At 41.0% G+C, this 16,457-nt stretch overlaps 1 protein-coding gene across 7 annotated transcripts in view; it reads right to left on the bottom strand.

The window, feature by feature from the left end:
• Window positions 1-16,457, bottom strand: part of slc12a7b (solute carrier family 12 member 7b) — a 77,488-nt gene that overhangs the window by 13,905 nt on the left and 47,126 nt on the right. For all 7 annotated transcript variants that reach the window (XM_074621926.1, XM_074621925.1, XM_074621929.1 and 4 more), the window contains exons 3-16: window positions 16,140-16,268; window positions 14,199-14,345; window positions 8,996-9,050; window positions 8,141-8,271; window positions 7,781-8,022; window positions 7,470-7,681; window positions 5,628-5,795; window positions 5,426-5,524; window positions 5,023-5,080; window positions 4,043-4,217; window positions 3,722-3,840; window positions 3,463-3,561; window positions 2,257-2,376; window positions 1,323-1,427 (exon numbers count right to left, since the gene is read on the bottom strand). In XM_074621926.1, the coding sequence (XP_074478027.1) occupies window positions 1,323-1,427; window positions 2,257-2,376; window positions 3,463-3,561; window positions 3,722-3,840; window positions 4,043-4,217; window positions 5,023-5,080; window positions 5,426-5,524; window positions 5,628-5,795; window positions 7,470-7,681; window positions 7,781-8,022; window positions 8,141-8,271; window positions 8,996-9,050; window positions 14,199-14,345; window positions 16,140-16,268 (1,859 nt within the window). The remainder of the gene's footprint in view (window positions 1-1,322; window positions 1,428-2,256; window positions 2,377-3,462; window positions 3,562-3,721; window positions 3,841-4,042; window positions 4,218-5,022; window positions 5,081-5,425; window positions 5,525-5,627; window positions 5,796-7,469; window positions 7,682-7,780; window positions 8,023-8,140; window positions 8,272-8,995; window positions 9,051-14,198; window positions 14,346-16,139; window positions 16,269-16,457) is intronic.

Genomic DNA, 16,457 nt, shown 5'->3' with positions numbered 1-16,457 from the left:
GGTGGCACTATGTCAACTGTGACCACATTCATATGAAACAAACATCCCTGTACTTCTATCTTTGTGAGGACCTTCAATGATAAAATGCAATTTCCTTACACAAACTTAACCATCACAACTAAATGACTAACCCCGACCCTTACCCTAACCCCAATCTCAGAACTCATCGACTATCGGTCTGACGACGATACGTCTCTGGGGGGGCAACAGACAATTCTTCTGGGGTTCTGGTGGAACAGCAGATATCAGTGCCAAGACTTCATCTTCCATGCACTGGTCATTTTTACAGTCTGACTAGCAATTTGAAAAGCTTGTTGAGTTGAGAGACGATGTCTAAGACCGGATTGTTTCACAAGTAGCCAGTTTACAAGGGTTGCCAATCGATTCAAATATTTAATCGTGATTAATCGCACATTTTTTTAATCTAAATTAAAATATTTTATTTATCTAAATGTACCTTAAAGGGAGATTTGTCCAGAAACCCTCACAGGTACTGAAAAATATGCTCAAATCATAAAATGGCAAACTGCAGCCCAACAGGCAACAACAGCTGTCAGTGTGTCAGTGTGCTGACTTGACTATGACTTGCCCCCAAACTGCATGTGATTATCATAAAGTGGGCATGTCTGTAAAGGGGAGACTCGTGGGTACCCATAGAACCCATTTTCATTCACATATCTGGAGGTCAGAGGTCAAGCGACCCCTTTGAAAAAGTCCATGCCAGTTTTTCCTCGCCCAAAATGTAGTTTGTACGTTTGGAGGGTTATTTAACTTCTTTCGCGACAAGTATGACATGGTTGGTACCGATGGATTCTTTAGGTTTTTCTAGTTTTACATGATACCAGTATCATCACTCTAACTTTAAAACAACTGCTACAACCTCTGAAAGATCGGTTGCGTTAAAGAAATTAGTGCCGTTAAAATTAATTTTTGTTAACGCATCGCGTTAAGTTTGATAGCCAATGAGTCCTGAGATTGCATTTCGGCTAATGCATTCTGCATTTTTGCTCTCCACACGGACCGTTTACCTGAATGCAACCAAAGCCCGCTCAAACGTGATTGGTCGATACTACTTGGAATACAAACAGATTTTGTTTATAGAGATTAACCCCTAAACTAAAACTAATTCTAACCATGAGTCTTTAAACCAAGTCTTAACCTTCAAACAGGCCTTTGAAGAAGTGAAGACCACATAAAATTAACTCACTTTGTCCTTAAAATGTCCTCAAATAACTTGTTTTAGCAAGTAAAAGGACACACACACACACACACACACACACACACACACACACACACACACACACAAACAAAATGTAGTGTACCTCCAGTTCTTAGTGTGTGGTGGAGCCTCCTCAAGGCGAATGAGGGCGTAACGTGCTGCATTGAGAGACAAGCCACGGATGCCGTCTCCCCATTCCTTCTCTGCCCTAAAGCCAACAAACGATTGACCAGGAATTATTAACGTTAACAAGAAAACATGAGATCACACTCAGAATGATAAAAAACAAAGCTAGTAGATGGATGTCAACAGTCTTAGACTGTTTTCACACATGTGTGGTTTAAATGGTTTCTTGTGTGTTTTGCTGATTTAGTCCAGTTCCTTTAGATCTGAGAACATTTTTGTTTCAACAAATCAGTAAAAAAACATCGTTCTACAAGTATCTTTTTGTTAAGACGCCTCCTGGCAAAAACATTGTTTTTCATGCCCTGGTCAGTTTTAAGATTTTGGTTTTGCTTCTATAGCATTTCTTCTTTCAGACTAGTGGAAAGAAGACATCTGAAATACACATTTAGGTGATTATTTTACTACTTTGTCTATTTGTGTTCGTAGATTTCTCCTAAATTCACCAAAAGTTAGCGTTAGATAATGCCTCATTTGCATATTTAAACATAACATTTACGGAAAACTTGTCACAGCTACATTTGGTATCATTCAAGAGGCCTTCTGGGGACATTTTAAGGTTTTAATATCTTTAATATCTTATTCTGAAGGATCACACTGTACTGACTGGCTGAGACAAATGGTACAGTATAACACTGTACAACACATTGAAGGAAGCTGTATTTATTGCCTGTTAAATGTATAGTAATAAATGTCAAAATGTCTGATTAAAGCATTTTATATTCTGTATATAATTATCAGTTTCTATATGCACAGTGTCCCAGCCTAACTTCTGCCATATTTGAACTTTTTCCTTGTCAAGGATTTACTGTATATCCATGAAACAAAATGATTGCATACAAAGTCCTTCTCACCCTCTGTATTCAATGTATTTGTAGATGCAGGTAGCGATGGCCATGGCGACAATCGCATAATACCAGGAACAGATGAACATGAGAGCAAGACACAAGCTCATTCCCAGGAAGGACAGAGCCCTGGAGGAGAAAAGACACACACTTTAGATCACAACTCCAGTCCAGTAACTACACACCCATCCATTTACAGAGCAACTGGTTCAGGTTTTCTGCACATACATGGAAATGAAACCAGTTCAGAATGGACCACTAGAGTTGTTGAGTACTGCCAACACATTAACCTTGTGTTAATGTGTTGGCAGTACTTCTTCTTGGCATCCGTGTCCTTCAATCTTCATAAGGAAAGCCTCAGTCATCTCAGCAGTAGGCTAAATCAGTGGTTCCCAACCTGTTTCCTTCAGGAAACCCCTTTTCTATCACTGAGTAAACTGACGACCCCTGACTAAGGGACATATTTTATGGATATTTCATATTATATTCAATGCATATCAATAATAACAGAACAGCTGATAAACTGTACAATTAACCCAAATAGTGAACGCAATAACTGCAGGAAGTTTGTGGAAAAAAAACGGGCGATGCGGAAACATTTTTAGCAGATTATTTCATGTGAATATTGCATCAGAGATGAGTTTCCCTGTTATTTTTAGGAACTTTTAATTCAATTATCTGTCTGTCTGTATTTTTTTTTTTTTTTTTTTTTTTAAATCATACATACTTAAAGCAGCACTGGGTAGAATTGGAGCAAATATGATTTAAAAAGTTTTTTTTTATAAATCACTATATCCTGACAGTAGTGCATGAGACAGGTAATGTGAAAAATATCATGTGCCTCTGTGTCCTCCAAAGCTCCTAATGGCATCTGCAACACTGGAGCCTTGCCATCTCTGAGCAGCTGTCAATCTTAAATAATAATCCAAACTTCAAAAAATAACAATTTTCTTCACAGAAATTAATGTAATGCTGAGATGTAGGCCAACTGTATATCTTTAAAAAAGGTTGTCTTACACCCTAAGCTTTGGCCAACCCTAGTGGGGGTTGGGACCCCCAGGTTGGGAACCAGTGGGCTAAATAAACCTGACAAATTGTTAGTGTTATTTACCCTCAGAGACTTTCAATATCCTCTTCTTTCACCGTGAGAACGTAAATGTAGAGAGTGGACTACAGTGACAATGTACTTGCCAGACTGAATAATTCATCACCCACCAGTGGTAGTATTTGAAGCGTGGTCTCCAGTTGGGCGTCCGCAGCAGGGTCTGAAGTGCACAGGCCAGGTTGACAAACAAGTAGCACATGAGGAAAAACCTGTGGAAGACAGACAACAACTTATCATCTAAATCTCCACTTTATGACTTCCCGTAAGTGGCTTTAAGAAGCCAAATACTGGAGGGATCATGGACTTTATCTGCTGATCTGATTTAATGGAAAGAGAGTGTGTAATATTACTATGCAAACAGATACTGACATGGAGAGGATAGGGGCCACGGCGTCCAGGGAGGCGATGAGGATACCGATCTCACAGATCCCAGCGGTCAACAGCAGAGCCCAGGTAGGTTCTCCGTTGGCTTTCCCATGACCAAACACCTGACACACACAGCCAAGTATGACAATTAGGTCAAGTCTAGTTCCATATGATGCCAGTATCTTCACTCTAGCTTTAAAACTGAGCCCGCTACAATTTGTGTTAATGCGTTATTATCGCGTTAACTTCGACAGCCCCAATGAAAATAAGCAGAAGAGCACGAGACTGAAGATGCTTTAACTGTATTTGTGTCGCGTGTCAAACCTGCAAGAAAGGCACGATGCCATCTCGTGCGATGGCCTGCAGCAGGCGTGGGGCGCCGGTCAAACTTTGTAGCCCCGCCCCGCAGCAGGAGAAGAACGAGCCAATCACAATGACCCACGGCGAGGGCCATGATAGTGTGCCTATGACAAGGTTCCCTTTCACTGCGTCACCAAATCTGCAAAGCAAAATACATTCATTGGGTCGTCAGCCATACATCATGTAGGTGTGGTAACAGAATTTCAAATAGTTCATTTCCTTAACATAAAGGAAGTGTGGTGATATTCTTCTTTTTTAAATTGAAAACAAATCCCATGAAAAGACCAAAACCAACCGTACTTTAGTCCATCTCTCAATACTTTACGATCTACCCAGCCTGTCTGTGGTTCTTGTAAATCAAAGAAAACCGGTCATAAATATATACTTTTAATTTCTTAAAAAATACTGAATAATTTCCTAAAACATCTGGGCCTTATTGTCTTGAGCAAAAAAATCATTTAACAAGAGGAAATAGTGAATTTGTTGGGGACTATTTTTGGCTGCAGATTATTTGGGATTGAGTCCAAATAAACTACAGTGTGTGTGTGTGTGTTCATGGTAATGAAGGAACATGTCAGTGGGTGTAACAGAGTGGCTCACTGATGTGTTTTCAATGGAGCTCTTAAATTTTATTACTAAAAAGAATCCACAGTACTTCTCAGGACTCATAAAAATGTGCACAGTGGTCCATTAACGTCATATGAATGCAAAAATATTTGCGAGGGCCCGAGTCTGAGAAACATGAAATCTGAGCCTCTTGTGATGAGGGCACTTAATGACTTGATCATTATCCATCTGCCCTCGAGACATGATACCAAAAGAGAAGAGGGGGAACAAAAACCTAAATGATACAATCTGTGAACTGTTTTTCTTCCGATTCCTTTTACAAAACCATCTTTTATAAACCATATCCATGTGTATTTTACAGTGTGTTAAACTCTTACTTGTCTCGAAGCAGAACTCCCTCAATGCAGGCGCCGAATAGAACCACACAGGTGACGTCTGGGAAGCACCGTTCAGGAAAGTACATTGAATCCACGGACAAAATCTTCTCTTTTTCATATTGCTGTAAAGCTAAAGTAATGCACACACTACCCACAATCCTACTGGTGGTACCTGCTCTGTTGTATTGGGCCTTTGGCAGGCTTCGATTATTGTCCCAATGGTACTCCTCCCAATAGCCTTATACAACCTACGAACCTGGCAACTGTGGCGACTGATAGATAACCTTCCATCCTTATCTTGAGAGCCCAGCTGATTAAGCTAGAAAAACATGTTTAACGCTACAGTTCTAGCCATGTGACAAGACTTTCTGGTATTCGTGTCACAAATAAGGTTTAAGGATACAGATGAAAGAGGTGGTAGCGATAGCCAGGATGGTCCCAACGGGGATGGACTTCTGGGCATCCCGCAAGTCACCTGACCGGTTTGAACCAGCCATGATACCTGAAAGGGAAGGAATCACGACAGAGAATCAAACGGGACATCTTTAGAAGTGACACAAAACTCTATGCTCTGCAATTTCTTAACCATAATGGCTGTGTCTCACCAGTGACAGACGGGAAGTAGATGCCGACCATCAGAGTGAAGAAGGTGGTGATGTCGTTGACTACATAGGGCATGTAGACGTCCTGGGCAGGGTCGCCTCCCTCAACAGATGACAACTTCTTGCTTTCCACCAACATACCCAGAGGGCCATAATCTGACCACATATTTTCTACAAGACAGACAGAAACAGAGTGATTAGTAACTGCCTACAGCCGGCGACTCAAACGTGTTTTCAAGAGCTCCATTCTGTTTCGGGGACCTGAGTCAAAAAAAGGAAACTCGACCAACGAGACATGAGGCTGCAGTCAAGCAACTGGTTACTGTTTGTGCCATTTTAGCCTTAATGCAGTGAAACAGTGAGGTAAAAAAACAAAAACAATTCCACTCTTTGGCTGAAATAACCAGAGGAATAGAGCAGAATCCAACATGTCATTAATACTACAGCTGCTTTTACAGCTTTTACATTCAAAGCTTCTATTGAGGTTTTCGAATGAAGCTTCTGTCATCATATTTTATGATTTCATTACCCGAGAAAAAGAAAAAGATCCCTGAAGAAAATGCTCAAGTAGAATATTTGAATAAAGTGATTCATCGGATTACATGAGTAGTCTTTTTTATTAAATCAACTATCTTTAATGAATATAACTCGTGAGAGCAAACAGCTTTTTGACCGCAGTGAAAATGTTGTTTTTGAAAGGCTAAACGGCAACAAATATGGGATAAATTTGTTGTGAATTTTTGAAATGATTACATCTATTTTTTTCAATACATTTTTACTTTTATTTATTATTATTTTATTGGAAATGTTTGGATCACACGAGTCTGAAACAATCCTACGCAGCCACCACTAGAATCTAATACTACAAATAGTGAAATACTAATAATATTAGTGTAGCTTGATCTTTATCTGCAACTGTGCAGAAATACCGAATTTAAATAAAATGAATAGATATTTTAAATAAAAGCAGCGCAGCATTCAAACGTTGAGTTCAAATTCGAAGGCCTGAATGACTATAACTATTTGGCACAGCCCTAACTAATACTGTAGCAAAAATTACACATAATCTATATAACTATTTGACATCAGCATGAATCCGATATCAGTGTCCATAGATTTAGAAGTGATTCAACACGTGAGCGGTTGGTGCTAAGTGAGCATTGGTAGTTAAAAGCAGGTGAGAGAGGCAAACTGATTACAGCTCATGTTTCCACTATTAAGAGCAGCAGTCCAGACTTCTGCATAGACAAAAAGTTAATCTGATTTCAATGAGAAGGGAAGGAAACATATTTCAGAGAAAGAGGATGAATATATGGTCAACCGGGGAGGAACGAAGCAAAAAGGAGGCAGCAAAAGGAAGCAAATAGAGATGGGAGGAAGCAGAGAGAGTCAAATAATCACACATGAAATCAGTCAGCATCTGCACACGCTTGCCTCAGACGCTTCACTAGAAATATGACAGGAATGCGTCTGCACTGGAGTAAAACTAGTTTGTCATGGCCAACAGTTGCATAACACGAGGAATATCCTGAGTTTGCACTGCAACGTTTGCAGTCCATGATGGGGTTGATTCCTACTGAGATGTTAGTGTTTAACAAACACTGTCTGAGCCTCTCCGTTTATCTTTTTCACAATGATTTCAAAGTGCAGTTTGGCTGGTTCAGTATTGATAGGTGGATGAGCTTCAGTGAGACGAAAACTAACTCTGGGTGAGTTGTGTATTAGGCATCGGAAAAGTTCAAAGTATTATAGAGAGAATAGGTCACGGAGCCTTTTTTAAAAAAAAGGTTCCACCACATTTGTACACTGCTGTTTAAACCTCGAGAGGAAAGTCTGTGTTCCAACCTGAGATGACTCCGCTGGTCAGCCCGGGGATGCCCTGCACCTCGGTCACATTGTTGTTGACGAAATATTCGTTGCAGGTGGCGTTGAGCTCAGATCCGTCACAGAACAGCTTCCACAGCTGGGTAGTGACCGTCACGTTGTCTATGACCTCCGTCTTAAGACAGCGGTCAAAGTTTTGGTTCTGCAGAGTGCGATTCCCCAACAGGCAAATACTGTGTGGAGGAGAGAGACATTTTAAAATGACACGCTGATCAAACTGATACAAATACTACTGAACTATGACTGGATTGGAGGTTGTTGTATGGACTCACGGAAAGTCCGGTGGCTCAAAAATGGTCTTGATGACTCCAGCGTAGATGGCGAAGATGGAGAGGATGACACAGGCCAGGAAGACCAGCGCCAGCTTGTTGACATATTTCACCCCTACGAAGACGACTATGCCCATCAGCGCGAGGCAGCACGTGCCGTAAACACGCATGTTATTGAGCAGGGCATCCACCTCGTCCTCCTTCCTCTCCGCCACAAAGATGGCTGCTTTAGGCACGATGTAGGTCTGAATGGGGAAGAAAAAAAAGAATACACACATATTATTTTAAGTGTATCTCTTATACCACTCCAAGTTTTATCTCTGCACTTGCATAACAAGTAGTCAGCGCTAAGTGTTCACTCACCAGCAGAATCTCTATAGTACCAAGGATGTACATGGAGCCAGCGAAGGTTGTGCCCAGGTAAAAACAGAGACCGACAGCTCCTCCAAACTCTGGACCCAGAGACCTGGAGATCATATAGTAGGAGCCTCCAGCTGGGAGAAAAAAGGAGGAGAGCATAGTGGGGGAAGAGCTTTATGAGAGGAAGGAAACTTCTCTTAAGTCAGCTTTTCAGGTACTAAGAAGAAGTTCTCATATACATCCAAGGACGCAATGAACAATGAAAAATGTTGTCACGGTTTTGATCAAGCCCTTGGACCTAAAAAAATGTATATGTGCCTAAAATTCGCAGACAATATCTGCTATCACCATAAAGGCCTTTACACACCGGGGCGTGATGGATAAACGACACAAAAATGTGAAATACTCGCCTGCAAATATTATATGTCAGCTGCAGTATGTATGAAAAGTAGAAAGATGAAGTACGCGATTTGGAACGTAGAGTAAAGTCTGCCGCGCTGTTTTGACTACGGAGCCTCCGTGTTATTGTTTCATAAATAGGGCACTACTCAAAATCGACCTTGTTCCAAAAAAAACCCGGTGTGTTAAAACAAAGGAGAAGGGAAAAAGGTGGACTGCATTTGATAAATAAATATCTATCTATAACTCTATTAAGCAACCAATCAAATAGCAGCACTCCAGCAGCAGCCACAGCACATCAACCTGTTCCTATTACTCCATTTTATCCTCATAACAAACCAAAATAAAAATAAAAAAAGTCAATTGCTAAGACAAATCTTATCTCTAAATAATTTCTCTATGTATAATACATCGCTTGTTTGTTTTGTTTGTGTATGTCTGAATATCAAAGCGTCTTACCTGGCACGACACCATTAGTAGCGATTGCACTCATAGATATGGCTGTCAGCATGGTCTGTGGACAGAAGAACAACATCAGAACAAAACTTTCCGATCTAAAGACCTTACACACTCGCATACACTTTGAAATGTGAGGAATTTACTGTGCGTTCATTTTCAATGTTGTATCGTAACCAGGAAGTTTGTGCTGTTATTATCACCCATTCAAAACCAAGTATGACAATTAACACAATCCTCCTTGATCATTTTTTCATGCGCACCTAATAATACTTTAATTTTCCGGATTTTCCCCAACAATAGGATACTTGGAGGGCTTTTAAAAAGCATTGAAAGCCTGTTGAAATACTTCTTAGGGGGCTTATGCTCTAATCTTAAAGATTGGTAATGGATAGGAGCTTTTTCCATGAAATCGTTCCGTGAAGTCCTTTGTGACGGAGGATATTTACATCAGCCTGTTACCTAACAGTGCTTCTGGATAAGAGAGAGAGAGGACAGAGCAGAAAGAGAGAGAAGGGCAGGGGGACGAGATAAGGGGGACAAAGACAAGAGAAGAGAGAAAGACATGAAACTTAAAGGGTGAAAGAAAGGGGGAGAGGAGAGAGTGTGAAGGTTAGAGGACAAAGGAAAGAGGAGGAAGAGGAAGAGGAGGAGGAGGAGGGGCAAGGACACGACCAAGATAAACCTTATGCTGGACGTCCGGTTTTAAGTGCTGGAGTAAAGCCAATTAGCTGACAATTTCACCTTCCGCTTGCACTCAAACCCTTGTCTTAACCACCAAGTTACAGCAAAAGAAAGTACTGGGGGACATGTCCTCTGTTAAAAAATACCACACAATTCCCATAAGTCATGTGGAGACATTTCTTACAGTACAGTACTGGTTTTTACAGGATTTAGTGGAATTTTGGGGCTTCTAGTAGAAATTCAATCAGAGCCAGAGGCCAGTCAGACCCCAAACAAGGTCCAACAACTGCATTAACCAAAAAACTTTGTGTTTCAATGGATCTCAAAGTTAACTAATACATTACTGACAGTACAAGTCATCACCAAAAAAAAAGCTAAATTAATTTGCCCTTGTTGTTTCACACGTCTTTAATGGTCCACATTAAGAAGTGGGCAATTCTGAATAAATCAAATTGCATGTCATTTCTAACTAAATACCTCAATATGTGACAATGTCATTAGTAGTGTTGTTAAAGGTATAGTTTACATTTTTTTAAGTGGGGTTGTATGAAGTACTTATCCATAGTCAGTGTATTACCTACAGTTGATTTTAGATTTTAGACACCTAAAATGTTTTTGGGAAAAAGCCACCAGACTCCATTGACAAAACAGCAAATTTACCTCGTAGAACACGGGAGTTACTGGTCTACCGCTGCCTCGATCGGTTAGTTTGTTTGTGTTATTGTGTGACTTTGGTGCTATAAAGGGTTAGTTCGGATTCACCAAAGTCGCACAATAACACAAAAAAACTAACCAATTGAGGCAGCGGTAGAACAGCAACTCCTGTGTTCTACGAGGTAAAATTGCTGTTTTTGTGAATGGAATCTGGTTGCTTTGAGGAGAGCATAGATAACTGCTTCAGCGTACACTTCCCCGTCGGAAAGGGGTGTCTGACGGCGTGGTAAAGCTGTGAAATTAATCTAAATATAGCGTACACTTCAACTAATATTGATTTTTTTCAGGTGTCTAAAATGTGTTTTGTTGCTGCCCCCATCCACAGCAGTACATTGCTTTGCTCCCGTGCTGGTACTCCCGTCTGCTTCTCCAAATTGTGGGCGTGCCGACCGCCATCTACTGTAGATAATACACTGACTATGGAGAAGTACCTCATACAATCCCACTACAAAACATATGAACTGCCCCTTTAAGTTAAATATGTTCAGACAAATGTATCACTCGTAAATAACACTGTCAATAAGACAAAGATCCCATTTAGGAAAATCCCACATGGTATCTATCTAGTCTTATATCACATTATGAACATTACGGCATGGAGATATAATAGAAAAACAACTGGTCTTCTGTCTTGAGACAAATAACAGTTTTCATACAAAACCCGTGCGCAGAAAAAAACGCTGATTGAGAATCAATGATCAATTTTGAATTTTATCATGAATCAAAAACAAAAATCATACCTTTTGTACCACTATTCATTGAAAGCATGTCTCTTACTGTATGTTTGTGTTGCACAGTGAATACCACGCTGATGTGGATGCATTTTTAGAAAACCAGGTGCTGGCAGTGACCTATAAACACAAAGCACCTACTGTACCTACTAATCGTGACATGATGGAAACTACTCTGCATGCTGAGCTGTGTACTGAGCTAATGGAATAGTGTGTCTGTACTCTCAATATGTTTGCGTGAAATCTGACCTCATAAGAGCCATCCTGACTCACTGAGCCTCTCTATGTTTTCATCCTATAAAAAATAATCTATGCATCTGTCTCTCCATATGTAATTCTTTACGTTGGAATAAAACAGAAACTGTTTGTTTTCATGAAAGTAGGAAAGGTTATTGAATCATGAGTGATACATAATAGGAGAATTCGAGGACAAATAAAAGAAACTGTTTTGCAGTGGTCCCCCAGGAAGAGCTGGAAAATGTTGCTGGGTAGAGGGACGTCTGGAATTCCCTGCTAAGCCTGCTGCCCCCTGCGACCCGACCCCGGATAAGCGGAAAGAAAATGGATGGATGGATGAAAATTGCAGTGGGCCATATTGCGTTTTTGATTAATTGTGCAGCCCTAGTCATAACTGGTCTAAATTGAAATCAACTGAATTCCCGTTTCAAGTTATTTTTAGACATTTCTGGTGTTGGGTCTAGAGTGCCAAAACATGACCTATAAACAGGTGGCTGATGTGGAATCATCAGTGCAAAGTCAGATGTGGCCTAAGCAGAGAAAATGAACATTAATCTGTTTGACTAAGCTCGGCTCTCTTATTACGTAACAGCAGCAGCAGCAGCAGCAGCGATGCAGTGGAGGGTAAACCCTCCTAACGCACTTTAGCTAGATTGTAATATATAAAATGGAGTCCCCATCTTTCTGCGCACACCGTTTTTACATCTACAAAAGCTGATGTTAATTCATAGCGCTATAATGGACTGGGATGCAATACAATATATAATCATTCCAATAGATAAAATCACAAATAACTGTCTGAGATGTATGGCTGTGATCGCTTCTTTCAGTTACAAGGGAATGGGAATACATTTCAGGTTTAATTCTTTACTTGTCCGAGACGTGGTCACTCTGGTCATATTGTAAGTGTCATGTTATACCATTAGAGCGTCCCATTATGAGGCCAAAAAGCATTCAACTGAGATAGTACTCCAGGTTTTTTTGTTTGTACTTTCCCTGATTAAGCTGAAGTAATCCATTGTCTGCCGGGGGGATTGGCAAATATAGCCACTGTGTGGGTGTGCATGTCGCTATGTTTCTGACACTTTGCAGATGGAGGGATTACACGCCAAGCTGCCACGTACCATTAGAAGCTAGGAGTGTATGGGAAATGGAGAGTCACAGTGGCTAAATATAGGAGGGATCAGTGACCACTAAGTCAACCTGCCTGTCATTCATTACTGCTGTCAGTCCAACATTTGCACCCGTCTGCCATTAAAAGTTGAGGCAGCGTCTGCCCCCCCGGTGTCACCCAAACACTCACATACTATATACATATATACATACATATTCACTCTGGTGTGCTAATGTATTCATGATGCATTAAAGAGCTGGATGTACATTAAGTACTGTACGCTCTTACATAATCTTGCATGTCGTTGCTCTAATGGCTCGAAAACCTTGATCAAGGACAAATAATAATCCATGCCAAGGGTCAGACCAGCTCCTTGCAGTTTGTACTACAGCAGAGTGGACAAGCAGATGTTAAAACGTCCCTTTCAATGCTTCGAAGCTTCTACTGTTGCCATGGTATTCGACCTCCAAATCAGTATTCGACTTATTCTCAGATGGATATCACTGTTTGTTATGTGTAGAGGTGTGTGTGTGTGTGTGTGTGTGTGTGTGTGTGTGTGTGTGTGTGTGTGTGTGTGTGTGTGTACAGTAGTGCAGCAGCGGCACTGACCCAAAGCTTCAACTATCTTATCTTCGAATATCTTTTACATTCTAAAGATGGATAAAGTATAGTTAGAATAACCAGAGTTACCACCTCATGGCTGTATGCCTCCCCCAACCAGTCAAATGTCACTTTACGTCCATGTCTGTCCAAAATGTCATCACGTCATCATTTTATCCTGAAATTGTCATAATTAGCATATGAATTTGTGAGTTATGGCCAAAAAACATGTTTTGTGAGGTCCCAGTGACCTTTGACCTTTGACCACCAAAATCTAATCAGTTCATCCTTGAGTCCAAGTGGACAGAGATATCGCTTTCATGAGAAAGGGACGGACAGACAACCCAAAAACATAGGCCCTGTTCAGACCTGGTATTAACATGCGTCCTGAGTGATCGGCTCACAAGTGGACAGCTCTGAGTACAGGTGTGAACGCACTCAAGACGAGTTGAGATCCGATCACTCAGACCACATTCAGAGGTGGTCTGGGCCACATATGGCCACATTCTTTTAACAGTGTGTACGTGAATGTGTCCTTGGTCACATTAAGGACCGCCTACTCAACTGACGTCCCCGCTGGGATCCGCGGCTCTCTGCGCTCCTCATGTGAAAAGACAGGAAGACACGAGCGCTTGTCTGCCTCGCAGCATGGAAATTTTTATTAAAATATATCTTATCTATAGGCTTCATAATCTACAAACTATCAGACAAGACACAGGACGTGCATCATTATCATATTGTCGGAGATGTGTCGGTGTTTTTGTTCCGCTCTCTGAAGCTCTTTGCCGGGGACCGCCAGCACACTAACCTTAGATTTTGATGTTGATAAAATGTACCCGAATTCACAAACATATAGGATATTACTACTGACATTCCTGATATATTACGTCACAACGTCTGCTGTTTTAGCCGTGTGTTTACTACGTGTTTATTTGCATCTAGAGCGGGGGAAGTGAGATCGGATCACATGTGGTCACTCAAGACGCACGTGGAGACGCATTCTAATGCCAGGTGTGAACAGACGTACCTAAAGCTGTCCACTTGGGTTCGGATCACTCGCTGTAGCCGGCTTCAAGGCATAAAAAGAAGCGAGTCATGTAGGTCATCACGAGGGTTGAGTACTCACACAAGAGCAGCACAAGACGACGATAGCCAGGGACTCCAAGATGCCGGCGCCGCCGACGATCCAGGTGAGTCGCAGGAACAGGATGACCCCCAGAATGTTCTGGAGGCAGGGGAGGTAGACACCCATGAAGGTCCCCATCTGAGGGCTCTGTAGGGGGGGACGGGGGTGAGATGGGAAAAGACAATAGAACAGAAAAGAGATTAATGTGTATGTGTGGCGATTAGGGGCTAGAAAAGGGGGAGAGGAACATGAGGCGAGAATGGCAGCAATGTTGGCAACTATAAGCAGCAAAAAATAAAGACTGGAGAAAATAAGAGCAGAGAAAAAGACAAAGAGGGTTTAAGGGGAATAAGGCATATTTAAAAGGGAAGTGAAACAGGAACAAAACATTGTTTTACATGGTAATACATGTAGGTATGAGTCAATTCAGTTAATCACGCAAAAATAAAATCATGAAAACAAAATCTGTTTTCAGAGTTGCAACAAAAGTTTAACAACAACAACAGTTTAATTATCAAAGTGCTGTTATTTAAGATGAAATCAAATCCCTAAATACAATGCAGGCAATACCTTCTATCAACACTGTATCTAATCTAAATACTTAATTTATATAGTATTTTTATCTAAGACAGTGGTGAAGATTCATTTTCCCATGCTTAATAATTTATACGCTGTGGTTTTACTCCGGTTAAATCCTGTCTCTTTGATAGGGCAGCATTATAAATGTACAATAAAATCTTCAGTCAAAGCAAAAGCAACATGAAGATCGTGTTCTCCAAATCATGAATGTTTGATGAAAAAGAGCTGACGTTTGATGAGGATTCAAGACTTACATCTCAGTGACACAGGCATCGTTTATATAAAGCACTATTCTATCCAGTTACCAGCAGCAAAATCCTTCAGTGCTTCCACCCTTGCAAAAAACTGTTTCGTAACCGCATGTAAAAAGGCACAAGCAACAGGACTACATTAAAGTTGTCTGGCAAAAACACAAAATGTTGAATCGATCACCTCGTATTGACAAGCAGCTACGTTTTTAGCCATCTATGTCCAAATGTACAGCGCGAGTCCCACCGGTCCAGACAAAGAGAGGGGCGACAATGTCAGCTTCATTCTTTACCAAGATGTTCCTGCTAGCCGATGGGAGGTGCTCCCGAGGCCCCGTTTCCATTCAGGGGACATGATGGAGCAACTGGCATGGGACTGAAGCTGTGGTTACACAAGCATCTATGTATGTGCCGCTTGGCAGCACTGTGGCTACTTTTAATTTTTCTCTTCTAAGAAACCAAAAACATGAGCGTCGAAGGATCCTAGAGGAGAAACCGCACGGATGGACTGTGGAACGAGAGCAACACAAAGGCTTGTGCTGACAGTAGCTGCTGGACTGCCAGTGGTATAATTTCTATTACATCTACTTTTACTGCTGTTCTCTGACAACAGGGTCAACAAGGTTTTTTTAGTAAAACTAAATACTGTCTCTATTTAAAACGGCTTGTTGTTATATATTATCTATTGTAGTCTCGTTTACTTATGTAGGTCATAAAGAGGCATCAGTATTACATCGAGACTGTTTTATAAACAGTTTAAAGTTCCTCGCAGTAACTTAAAGGGACCAATTATTTAACTTTCAAGCACAAAAGCGGTTATTTACAGTTAGTTACGATGGTTTGACCATTAGATTTTTTTCATTAGGTGTCACAGTAAGCGTAAACGGTGAGCAGCAGGGACACAAAACGCTACGGAGAAGAACATAAGGTGATCAAGTTTGTGCACCCCCAGAAAGACGTGAGAATAAAACAAACAGCAGGGCTTCATCGGTCAAAGACCCTGTTATGTAATGATAGCTCAGTGGGTTTAAAAGAACAACTGTTAATATGCAACTGCACGGTATGTAACTGTACTCCACCACAGTATAAAACAAGGCTCTCTGCCGTGCTGTACCTTAACAGCCTTCTTCTTGGGCCCGTCTTCATCAGCCTCCTCGTGCTCCTGGGCCCCCTGGGTGAGGTTGGTGTAGTTTGCCAGTTTGTTGAGGAGAGACGACACCATGGGGTTGCTGTCCATCTCCTCCTGCAATAGAGAAAATATTGTTTTGTTTAAAAATATGCTGGAAAAGAGCATGATCACAAACATATCATTTGGTTTCATGTTTCTCCCTCAGGATTCCTTTATTCCCAAATTACAGTAACGTAATGCATGTGTCGACAACATGAAATAATATGATTTATTTTACAACTTTAATTTGGCCTTTGAGTGGTC

Source organism: Sebastes fasciatus, chromosome 21 (assembly GCF_043250625.1).
Source record: "Sebastes fasciatus isolate fSebFas1 chromosome 21, fSebFas1.pri, whole genome shotgun sequence".
NCBI lineage: Eukaryota > Metazoa > Chordata > Actinopteri > Perciformes > Sebastidae > Sebastes > Sebastes fasciatus.
This window is presented reverse-complemented; position numbering and strand designations above follow the sequence as displayed.